Source organism: Macrobrachium nipponense, chromosome 9 (genome assembly GCF_015104395.2).
Source record: "Macrobrachium nipponense isolate FS-2020 chromosome 9, ASM1510439v2, whole genome shotgun sequence".
In the NCBI taxonomy this organism is placed as follows: Eukaryota; Metazoa; Arthropoda; class Malacostraca; order Decapoda; family Palaemonidae; genus Macrobrachium; species Macrobrachium nipponense.
The window spans coordinates 109,332,482-109,344,952 of NC_061110.1; the positions used below are offsets into that span (position 1 = coordinate 109,332,482).

Below are 12,471 nucleotides of genomic sequence, written 5' to 3' on the forward strand. Positions count from 1 at the left end.
AAGGGCTAGACCTGGCATTTTATCTAATCCTTCGGGCCAGCCCTAGGAGAGCTGGAAATCAGCTCAGTGGTCTGGTAAAACTACTTTTATAATAATAATAATACTTCCAGGGCTTCAGTTCTTCGTTGGACGAGTCGGTCATGAGCTCGACTACCGATCTCAGGGTCTAGGTTTGATTCCCTGCTCTGCCAAAGTGAAATCAGAGAAATTTATTTCTGGTGACAGAAATTCATCTCTTGATGTGGTTCGGATGCCACAATAAACTGTAGGTTCCGTTGCTAAGTAACTAATTGGATCCTAGCCACGTAAAAATATCTAATCCTTCGGGGCAGCCCTAAGAGAGCTATTCACCAGCTCAGTGGTCTGGTAAAACTAAGATATACTTAACTTTTAACTTCCTGGGCTTCTTTCCAATTCCACCTCCTCCATAAGACCCCTATGGAGGAAGTGGATTTGGAGGCAGCCCTAGAAGTGGTCTTCAGAGGTAAATCTTTCGGTAGTGGCCTTAGAGGTTAGATACTTCGGCGGTGTCTGTGGAAGAAGTTTTAGAGGTGGATCCTTTGGCAGTGGCTTTAGAGGTTAGATCCTTCGGTGGTGGCTATGGAGGAGGTGTATATTTTGGAGGACATGGATGCTCGTTTGGAGGTGGTTTCTCTAGGGGTGGAGGATAAGGAAAACAGTTATTCTCGAATCACTGAAATTACATTTTATACAAATGTTTTTCTTGACTCCTGAAAAAGTTATAAGTAGTAATTTTAAATTTTGGAACAGCTGACAATTTACGAATATGACATACCTTTTCTATCAACAGAAATTGCGCACTAAGCGAGGGTGTTTCAAAAACTGCAAGAAATTTGTAGTTTCTGGTTAAGTAGCTGGCATAGGAACAGACAGTGTAGGAAAATGAAATATGTAAACTTCATCAAAACAGTATGTAATAATGCAGTCTTTTGTAATGAAGAAGCTTATTGGTTTTAAACATGACTTTCGTATTTATTTATTTTTTTTATATATTTTACCACATAATTCTTAAACCAAGGCTTCCACGTACACTCTACCCTAAGCACTTCCATATATGTTTCACAAATTTTATTGAGTTCGTCACATCGTTTATCAGTAAGCGTCTATGAAACCATTTAAATGTAACCATAAGGATGTAAAAAGTGTACTTTATTTACTTGTTGAAAAAATGGTATTCAATAAATGCAAGCTGCCGTGTATGCAACCTAGACAAAGGCATAGGACTCCCATTTGATTGTACCTATCAAGATGTAAATGAAGAACATAAAAACATATTTCACGCTAGGACAATCATCGACAAAAGCAGGTAGAAGAGAAATGGTCATTCATTGAAAAGTTAAACAAGTTGAGCGGGACGTACCTCTCAGGAACACCAATCAAATAGGATCTGTATGCTGCAGTCAATAAAAACAGGATGGAAACAGATGGAACAGAGAGGAAAAAATTTATCACCATGAAATTTTGCAAAAGAGACCTTTATACCAGATTCTATTAAATACTTTGTAGATAGCAAGAACTAACACAACATGTTTCTAGAACGCCATAGTGAGAAAGTCCTCGGCGGATTGTACCCTTGGAACCTTTACAGGATATCCCCCCCCCCCCCCAAAAAAAAAGAAGTTAATTTAGATTAAAGTGTAATCGGTTTTGGAGGCAGTAGATACGGTGGACGAGGCGGTTGAATTTGTAGGTGGATCTCTTGGTGGTGCCCATGGAGGAGGTGTCAGCGGTGGATCCTTCGGTGGTTCATCATATGGAAACGGGGGTTTTGGAGGTGGATCCTTCGCTGGTGGTCATGGAGGAGGCTTTTTAAGAGGCAAAGGAGGCTCATTTGGAGGCAGCTCTCTTGGAGGCGGTTTAGGCGGTGGATCCTTCGGTGGCCGATCCTACGGAAGGGGCAGTTTTGGAGGCAGCTTTATTGGAGGTTTCTCTTTTGGAGGTGGTCCTGGAGGAGGATTCACAAAAGGCAAAGGAGGCTTCTTTGGAGACGGGTATTTTGGAGGTGGTCATGGAGGATCGTTTGAAGGAGGAAAAGGAGGGTCCTTTGGAGGTGTATCTTATGGAGGAAGCTCCATTGTAGGTGGCTCTTTTGGAGGAGACTCCATTGGAGGAAGCTCCATTAGGGGTGTCTCTTTTGGAGGTGGTCCAAGAGGAGGATTCACAGGAGGCAAAGGAGTGTCCTTTGGAGGTGGCTCTTTTGGAGGTGGTCCTAGAGGAGAATATATAGGAGGCAAAGGAGGGTCCTTTGGAGGTGGCTCTTTTGGAGGTTGTCCTGGAGGATCATTTTGAGTGGTCCAATTGGAGGAGGATTCACCGGTGGTCGACGATATGGATGATAGAATTTTGTAGCATGCTAAATATATTAAATTAAACATTTACCTATATTGTTTTCCTCTTGATCTCTTATGTTTAAGTATTGAATTTTGTACCTCAAACGACAATTATTTTTAAAGCAATTAAGTTGTTAAATAGTATAAAATAACTATTAAGAAATAGTTATGATGATTTTTGTTCTCTATAATTTTTTGTATATGTGATGTAATAAGTTTTTATTGAATATTATTAAACATATATGGTCTGAGATGAAGTGGATTATTAATATCAGTTGAAAATGTCAATTTCTTATATTGTTTACACACAGACACAGACACACACACACACACATATATGTATAAGTTTCTGTATAGGTGCTGTAATATGTTATTATTGAATAATATTAAACATATATGGTCTAAGATGATGTGGATTATTAATATCAGTTGAAAATGTCAATTTCTTATATTGTTTACACACACAGACACACACACACACACAGACACAGAGACAAACACACACACAGACACACACACACGCACACACACCACACACACACATATATATATATATATATATATACATACTATATATATATATATATATATATATATATATATATATATATATACATATCACATTACCGTGATTCATATATACATACATCGAGCTACAAATGTCCTTTAATATCTAATTCACTCTACCTCGGAATTAATATATTTTCATATATGCTTAACCGAAGGGGAATTTATTAGGCGATAATAGAAATTGCGGCGGCCAGGCTCGAATCCAGGACACCAAACAAATCCAGGAACGTCAGTGAAGCTTTTACCCACTCCACCACCGAAGTGGAGTGCATAAAAGCTTCACTGACGTTCCTGGATTTTTATGGTGTCCTGGGTTTGCGCCTGGCCGCCCGCATCCTAATATCGCCTAATAACAAAATTCCCCTTCGGTTAAGCATATATGAAGATATTATTAATTCCGAGGTAGAGTGAATAAGATATTAAAGGACATTTTGCTCGATGTAATATATATTATATATATATATATATATATATATATATATATATATATATATATGTATATATATATATATATATATATATATATATATATATATATATATATATATATATATATATTATATCTATATATATATATATATATGCATTTATATACATATTTTTATATATCGTGTATTTCACATATTACTTAATATATTCTCACTATATATTTCACTGCGAGTCATGAAAATTCGACTCAGAATGAGCGTATTGGTGACTGATTTGCCAATGGCGTCCAATTTTAAACGAGGTCTTACCACTCACTTACGCCAGTACTAGTGTATTTCCCGTAAGCTGGAAAAAAAACTGCCCTTCCTGTTATGAATCACCAGCCAGTCAGTCCTTCACCTGCCACCCGATCGAAGTCGAGAAATCCTCCCAATAAACCTTTTGTATGATCGTTACAGCCTTTTTTGTTGTGGGATATCGTTTCAGTTATTCATAGCTATAAATGTTGGAACTTTAGGCTAATAATTCTTATCATATGTTCAAGTTATTAGCGACATTACACACATACACATATGTATATATATACATACATACATACATACATACATACATACATACAAACGGATTAGACAAAACGCACAAAGAAAATAACCCTATGCGATCTATTATCAGTACTGTTGTTTCAATTTCATATAAACTTTCGAAATATATCACTAAGATCTTGTCCCCGTTACTTGGAACCATCTCCGATTCTCATACATATAATTCTCTAGATTTAGTTGATAATTTAAACAAAATTATTCCTTGCCCCACTGATAGATTCGTTAGTTTTGATGTATGTCCTCTTTTTACTAAAGCCCCTATAGACTCTATTTCAGAATATCTTAGTAATGAACTAACTCAGCATGAATTACCTCTACCTATAAGTCACATTATTTCACTCACTAGGTTATGCATTTGCGATTGTAAGTTTATATTCAATGGCGAATTTTATCAATAAATATTTGGCATGGCAATTAGCAACCCTTTATCGCCACTCCTCTCAAACTTGCACATGGAATTCTTTGAAAAAAAGGCTACTTACCTAATATCATTTATATTCCTGTAAAGTGGTATAGATATGTTGATGATATTTTAGCTGTTCTGCCTGTCGGTATTGATGTAAATGATTTACTCTCTAAATTAAATAACCATGTACCATCGATTAAGTTTACTCTAGAATTAGAAAAAAACAATTGCCTCCCTTTCTTAGATGTTTTGATACATAGAGAACCATTTCAATGCAAATTCATTATTTATAGGAAACCGACCAACAACTTGACTTATGCTCATTTCTATTCAGGCCACCATCTTAACATCAAAATATAAATTTTTTGTTCTATGTTTTTACGAGTATTACGCTTTGTCAGTCCCCAATATTTGGATCAAGAAATTGAATACATAAGAAAAATAGGGAAAGATTTATGTTATCCTTCACATATATTAGATATTTGTTATAATAAAGCCCACAAAAAGTTTTATAGTGTAAGTAACATGGAGAAAGAAAATTCTAAGAACATCTTCAGTTTGCCTTATTTTAACGGATTTGAAACCATAAAATCATTGTTAAAAGCCTTTAAGGTCAACCTTGTTTTTTCTTATAATAACACACTAAAAGGAATGTTAATAAAAAATGGACCCAGAGAAAGCAACAACATAATATATAAAATTCCATGTATGGACTGTCCCTCATTTTATCTCAGACAGTCGCGTAAGGGCTTAGAAGTAAAATTATGCCAGCATAAATACTCTGTAAAAATGGGCAAACATCTAATGCAATATTCATTCATTTAAGTGAAAACAACCACCGAATAAATTGGATTGGTAGTTCAGTAATTGCAAGGTCAAAAGATGTCTTATCACGAAATCTTTTAGAATCTGCTTTAAAACAACATACTTCTTCTCATTGTGATTTCAATATTAAATGTGGCCTGTTTCATTTAGACCCTTGAATTTGTAACATGTTTAAGAATGATCTCAAAGATATAATTACAGACTTAAATAAAAATTAGTTGCCTTAGAGATATCTTCGTTGTATATGTATGTTTAATATGTATTGTGAATATGTATTGTGAATATGTTTTTGTTTACCGAAGTTCTAAATAGTTGTCACCTATAATAATCCTTTAATTGTCTTGTCCTTGTGTATGACCAGATTGTCTTAATCTTTGTGTTTTTTTTTAATTGTACCCATGTTTATGCTCGTTTGGGAAGGTTACTCATCTTCCAGGTGTGTCGGATTCTAGGTACTAATCTCTTTATAATCCCTATCTGTCAGTTATACGACCTTTCTTGTATTGTCAATTCCTCATATAAATCAGTTCATCTGCTAAGTAAAGGATGTTGAACGTCGAAAGATCTTGCAGAAACTCTGTTGTTTATTTTCCCTTCGTGCTTATAGCTTATATATATATATATATATATATATATAATATATATATATATATATATATATATATATATATATATATATAATTATATTTATGTATATATATATACGTAAATATATATAATATATGTATGTATGTATGTATGTATTCCCTGCCTATCTATTTTCTCGCGGAAGTCGTCGGGAATGACCAAAAGAAAGTTGATCGAATCCAAGCAATAAGTGGAATTATGAATAATCAAAAAGGAAATATATAAATGAAAGGAAAGGCGACTAACTTTGATTTAGAATTAATTAAAACGTGCAAATTATCCATCAAGTACTTCAAATAAATGAATTTTAAAAAAGAGATTTCATTTCTGTAGGGAAGATAGTTGTTCCCTTTAGAATACAGTTCGTGCATCAACTATCGATGATATTTATGAACAGTTTTTTGCGATAATGATACAAGCTCAGTTCCATGGAAGGGAATGAATATGTTATTAAGATATGATCTGACAATGACTAGCGGTTACGTTGTTTTTCCATGATAAAAAATAACCTTGAACTGAAAGCCGCTGAAAATATGTATATCCCTGTGGAGTTGATATCTATTTCAAATAATAGTCTTGTCCTTGCTTATAATTCACGTTTTTCACAAAAACTAGTTTTTGATTTATATAAATTTCATTTCACACTTTGGTTCAGAAATGTTTATAAAATATTCGTATCAGTTTCTTGGAGAAGATATAGATTTAGGTTAAATTGCGTTTTGTAATAAAAAAAAGAAGAAAAAAAAAAGGGTCATTGTCCCAAATGACTGTGCCTTAGTTTCCTTACGAAGCCTCACCTTTCTACTAACGTAACTCTGACTTTATACAATACTGTTATTATTATTTACTACTGTGCCTATAAGCTAGTTAAGTGCAGCCTCACACTTCATATTTATTGTTTTTTTTTACATATAATATAATTTTCCCATCAGAACGTATTTCATGTCAAGGTCCTCTATCAATTTTTTTTTTCTGTAATTCCTGAAATTTTTTGGCTGGGGAAAACCTAAGAAAGAGAGAGAGAGAGAGAGAGAGAGAGAGAGAGAGAGAGAGAGAGAGAGAGAGAGAAGGTGGGGGGAATTTGCGGGAGTACATATTCGTGACAATGAATGGTTAAAGATCACGTGATTAACGGATCACGTCAGAAAAACAACTTTTTACACGAGGCCAGCTTCCTCGGACGTTTCTATTTCATGGCCTCATTGACTGAGGTAATGGAAAAGAAGTCGAAGATCAGTATAAAAGGCCCAAAGTAGATGGTTAGAGACACAGTTCCTTCACTGATCCTCCGTCGAGCAGTTCTCTCGCCTAATCATGGTAAGGTTTAATTCAAGAATAATTTTCTGAATGAAATATATTGCATCGTCTAGGTTTAAACTTGCACTGGATTGTATTTTCGTCAAAGGGAACTTTCATATAAATTTAGTATTCGATATTCGTTGAAATTGTAAACTGGTAAAGGCTTTGCACAAAGTAGCTATTATTATATTCGCCGGTATTTTTTAGTTTCCATCACACTATAGGTAGCCACAAATACATGGAATTACTTTGATATATATGAATATATATATATATATATATATATATATATATATATATATATATATATATATATATATATATATGTACATATATATATATATATATATATATATATATATATATATATATATATATATATATATATAAAGCTTAACTTCTTATCTTATTTCTCCCTAAAACTCGTCTAAATGTATTTTTCCTGGGGGAAAGAATCTTAGAAAAATATTTACCATAGTTTCTGCGTTTTGTAACATACACATGTGTGGAAACTATAAAGAAGTTGTAAGCAAAATATTTGAAGAGAAAAACCAGTTTATTACATATTAATCACAGAGTAACAATGAGAAATTCTTGATATTTTCTGCTTAGAATACAAAATAAAATCCAGTTTTCTAATTTCAGCAGAAACTCCTGATGATCACCTTATTAGCTGCACTGGTGGCCATGTGCTACGCAGGACACATTAAGGGCGGATTTGGAGGAGGGGGCTTGGGTGGAGGAGGTTTTGGAGGCGGTTCCTTCGGTGGGGGCCATGGAGGCGGATTTGGAGGCGGCCTTGGAGGCGGCCTTGGAGGCGGCCTTGGAGGCGGTCTTGGAGGTGGATCCTTCGGTGGCCGACCATATGGAGGAGGTGGATTTGGGGGTGGTTCCTTTGGAGGCGGCCATGGAGGCGGTCTTGGAGGCGGCCTTGGAGGCGGATCCTTTGGAGGACACGGAGGCTCCTTTGGAGGTGGTTCCTTTGGGAGGAAGCGCGGTGGGGCTTCTATTCGGAGGTGGATTCCCCAGTGGTGGTCGATATGGAAAATAGATATCCATAAATGAAGAACGTGGAATAAATTGCAATTTTAATATACATTTTTTCTGTTATCCCTGAACAATTTGCAAACAAAATAAACTATTTATTATTTACATGGAATTAACAGTACGTTTTTCGTTATCGACGTATACAAACAGAAAGAAAGACAGGACACCGAAACAGAGTGAGGCAGAGATAGACATGAATAAAAACATATCAGTCATCCAAACAAATTTGGCTACGAGGCAAGCTGCCTCTTCGTCCTCTTCAATTGTCACTAAATGAAGTTGTTGAATCGTAGCCACTAATTGGTATGTAAGGGTTTGATGGGCGGAGCAGAAGGCAATTCCTCTCTGAGCCTATCATTTTTAAAGCCCCTTCCACTAAAAATGGAAATCATCATTTCTGTTCTATAGATGCACTCATATTCTTATGGAACATTCCTACAAGGGCCTTTGACTTGAAATTGAAGCTTCCAAAGAATTTGGTGTTCATTTGAAGAATAGTACAGAAGATAATTGGTAATGCAGAAAGGAGGGATCAACTATTGGAAAAGTAAAAGAAAAAAAAGGAATGAATAAATGAATTGAATAAGGGGTAAAAAATTTAGATAAATTATTAAAATGTAGGCTGAATTGTCTTAGGCTTATAATGCATTACATTTTGAGGTTCTAAATACCGTTAATTCTGGATTTCAATTGCTATTTTAATTGCAATTATAACTTATCAAAGAGGAGAATTTTTTTCGGAAAAAATGCCATGCGAAAGACTACATCTTTAAACATAATTACATTTTCGAAAGCTTAATCGAACCCATCCCAGAAGTACATTACATGAGGTTCTAAATCGGTACACTCTTGAGGGATTGTTTTCCTGACAATAAATGGAAAGGTGAATATCAAGAAATAAAGGTTCATCATTACGTACGACCAGATCCAACGAACAAAAGATTTTGAAGTTGATTACTAAACGGAGAAAAAAGTAAGTTACATTACATATATTCCCTCATATTCATACAAAAACTTCTACTGGTCGCAACTGTGGTCTTTATCGTAACCATGCGCTATGCAAGAGGTCACAAATGAGGATTTGGAGGAGGAGGTTTTGGAGGTAGATCCGTCGGCAGTGGCTTTGGAGGTTAGATCCTTCGGTGGTGGCTATGGAGGAGGTTTTAGAGGTGGATCTTTTGGAGGATATGGAGGCTCGTGTGAAGATGATTTCTCTAGGGATGGAGGATAAGGAAAACATATATTCTCGAATCAAAGAAATTGTATTTCATACAAATGTGTTTCTTGACTCCTGAAAAAATTATAAGTATTAACTTTAAATTTCGGAACAGCTGACAATTTACGCATATGACAAACCTTTTCTATCAACAGAAATTGCACACTAAACGAGAATGTTTCATAAACTGCAAGATATTTGTTTTTGTTTTTTCTGTGGAAACTCTGGTAGTTAAGTATCTGGCATAGGAACAGATAGTGTAGGATAATAAAATATATAAACTACTTCATGAAAACAGTATGTAATAATGCAGTCTTCTGTAATGAAGAAGGTTATTGGTTTTCAGCACGTTTTTCATAATTATTGTTTTTTTTTTTAAATATTTTACCAAATAATTCTTAAACCAAGGCTTCCACGTGCACTCTACCCTACGCTCTTCCATATATGTTTCACAAGTTTTATTGAGTTCGTCACTGCGTTTATCAGTGAGCGTCCATGAAACCATTTAAAAGTAACCAAAAGGAGGTAAAAAGTGTACTTTATTTACTTGTTGAAAAAATGGTATACAATAAATGCAAACTGCCGTGTATGCTAGTCAGACTAAGGTATAGAATTCCCATTCGATTGTACCTATCAAGATGTAAATGAAGAAAATAAAAACATATACGCAAAGACAATCATCGACAAAAGCAGATAGAAGAGAAAAGGTCATTCATTGAAAAGTTAATGAAGTTGAGCGTGACGTACTTCTGAGGAACACCAATCGACTACTGCATTCAATAAAACCAAGCTGGAAACAGATGGAACAGAGAGGAATAAAATTATCAGCATGAAATTCTGCAAACAGAACTTTATACTAGATTCTGTTAATACTTTGTACATAGCAAGAACTAACACAATTTGCTTTTAGAACTTTTTAGTGAGAAAGTCCTCGGCGGACTGTACCCTATGGAACCTTTAAAGGATATAAAAAAAAAGAAGTTAATTTAGATTAAAGTGTAACCGGTTTTGGAGGCAGTAGATACGGTGGACGAGGCGGTGGATTTGTAGGTGGCTCTCTTGGTGGTGCCCATGGAGGAGGTTTCAGCGATGGATCCTTCGGTGGTTCATCATATGGAAGCGGTGGTTTTGGAGGTGGATCCTTCGGTGGTGGTCTTGGAGGAGGATTTGGAAGAGGTAAAGGTGTTTCCTTCGGAGGTGGATCTTTTGGAAGCGATTATAGAGGCGGTTTTGGTGTTGGTTCCTTTGGAGGCCCGTCGGTGGCCGATCTTACGGAAGTGGCAGTTTTGGAGGCGGCTCTATTGGAGGTGGCTCTTTTGGAGGTGGTCCTGGAGGAGGATTTACAGGAGGCAGAGGAAAGTCCTTTGGAGGTGGATCTTATGGAGGAAGCGCCATTGGAGGTGGCTCTTTTGGAAGAGGTTCAATTGGAGGTGGCTCTTTTGGAGGTGGTCCTGGAGGAGGATTTACAGGAGGCAAAGGAGGGTCCTTTGGAGGTGGCTCTTTTGGAGGTGGTCCTGGAAGATCATTTGGAATGCATGGTGGTCCAATTGGAGGAGGATGATTCGCTGGTGGTCGAAGATATGGATAATAGAATTTTGCAGCATGCTAAATATATTAAATTAAACATTTACCTATATTGTTTTCCTCTTCACCTCTTATATTTAAGAATTGAATTTTTGTGCTTCAAACGACAGTTATCTTTAAAAGTATTTAAGTTGTTAAAGGATATACGTGCTCAATTTTCTCAACGGATAAGTGAACCAGATTGTTTTATAAAGCAGTGTATGACAGACAAGCAGACAGGCTGACAGATTACTTTGTTGTGCCTTCTTGATTTGATATACAATATGTTATAAAAATTAACACACTTCTCTCTCTCTCTCTCTCTCTCTCTCTCTCTCTCTCTCTCTCTCTCTCTCTCCAAGCTGATACCTGCATCATTCACCGAACACTTAGATTTCTAAAAGAGTTTTAGGTCGACAGAAGCGCTCTAGATTCTTCGGAAAAGTGGCATGTCCGAATTTGGATTTGAAAGTCAGTTAATTAGTGGGCCAAGTGCATTACCCCAAGGAATTTAATGATAACGATTATTCAAACCATAACTTTAAAAAGAAAAGTTGCAGTCATCAAACAGCTTTTGAGAACGAGGCCAACTGCCTCCCGGTCCTGTTCCATGGCCTTTTCGGATGAGGTCATGAAGGGGTATCGCTAACTTGTATAAAAGGACCAGAGCGAGAAAGACAAATTAACATTTCACTTGCTGATCCCCTCAGGAGTAGATCTCTAAACCTAATCATGGTAAGGTCTAAATGTATTTGTTCATTTGATCTTGTGAATGCTCTTTTTTGTCTATGGGCGTTTGAAGCGAAATTATAATAACAACCGTATTGTACTCTCACTACTAGTTCTAACTTATTAAAAAGACTGATTGCCTTAAATCTAATATTTCATTTTTTTTTAAGTTGTTTCTAGTTTGACTTGATCGTAATTTTATATGTAGCAGTATCTGTACTGTATAATGCCACTTGTTTGTATGTTATAATTATCAAGTTTGATAAAAAGACCAAAGGCATTAGGCGCATTTTCACAAAACTATCTTTAATCAAGAACACAGAGAATAATAGAGCATCGTAAGGGAAGATTCATTCATATCCTCCTGTCACAATGGAGTTACAATTTTCCTTCAATATCCTCACAGAAACTGATGCTGATTGTCGCCGTCGCCACCTCTGTCGTGACATTGTCCTATGCAGGAGGTATTGGAGGCGGATTTGGAGGAGGTGGATTTGGAGGAGGTGGATTTGGAGGAGGTGGATTTGGTGGTGGCCATGGAGGAGGCTTAGGAGGGGGATTTGGAGGTCAATCCTTCGGAGGTGGATCCTTTGGACGTCCGCCATATGGAGGTGGCTTCGGTGGCGGCTCCTTAGGCGGAGGCCATTTGGGAGGATTTGGAGGTAGCTCCTTCGGTGGGGGACATGGAGGAGGCTTTGGAGGTGGATCCTTCGGATCTTTTGGAGGCGGATTCTCCGGTGGTCGACGATATGGAAAATAACGCCTTTTATGATAATAAAATAAAAGCTATTTAGATCTTATGATTTT

At 36.3% G+C, this 12,471-nt stretch overlaps 3 protein-coding genes across 3 annotated transcripts; all 3 read left to right on the plus strand.

The window, feature by feature from the left end:
• Positions 1–438: 438 nt before the first annotated feature.
• On the plus strand, positions 439–2,310 carry LOC135218229 (uncharacterized). The gene is made up of 2 exons (XM_064254382.1): positions 439–484; positions 1,682–2,310. The coding sequence occupies exons 1-2, from the start codon at positions 439–441 to the stop codon at positions 2,308–2,310; spliced, it is 675 nt and encodes a 224-aa protein (XP_064110452.1).
• A 4,699-nt stretch (positions 2,311–7,009) lies between these two features.
• LOC135218230 (ctenidin-1-like) lies at positions 7,010–8,174 on the plus strand. Its single transcript, XM_064254383.1, has 2 exons — positions 7,010–7,127; positions 7,755–8,174. Exons 1-2 carry the CDS (start codon positions 7,125–7,127, stop codon positions 8,172–8,174), a joined length of 423 nt encoding a protein of 140 aa, XP_064110453.1. The 5' UTR covers positions 7,010–7,124.
• Positions 8,175–11,625: 3,451 nt separating this feature from the next.
• LOC135218415 (uncharacterized) lies at positions 11,626–12,464 on the plus strand. The gene is made up of 2 exons (XM_064254719.1): positions 11,626–11,670; positions 12,071–12,464. The coding sequence occupies exons 1-2, from the start codon at positions 11,668–11,670 to the stop codon at positions 12,422–12,424; spliced, it is 357 nt and encodes a 118-aa protein (XP_064110789.1). The 5' UTR covers positions 11,626–11,667; the 3' UTR covers positions 12,425–12,464.
• The last annotated feature ends 7 nt before the right edge of the window (positions 12,465–12,471 follow it).

Coding starts and splice junctions, on each gene's coding strand:
- LOC135218229 (XM_064254382.1), top strand. CDS start 439: ATGGAGGAAGTGGATTTGGAGGCAGCCCTAGAAGTGGTCTTCAGAG. Junction 485..1,681: donor CCTAGAAGTGGTCTTCAGAG/GTAAATCTTTCG, acceptor TGGAGGCAGTAG/ATACGGTGGACGAGGCGGTT.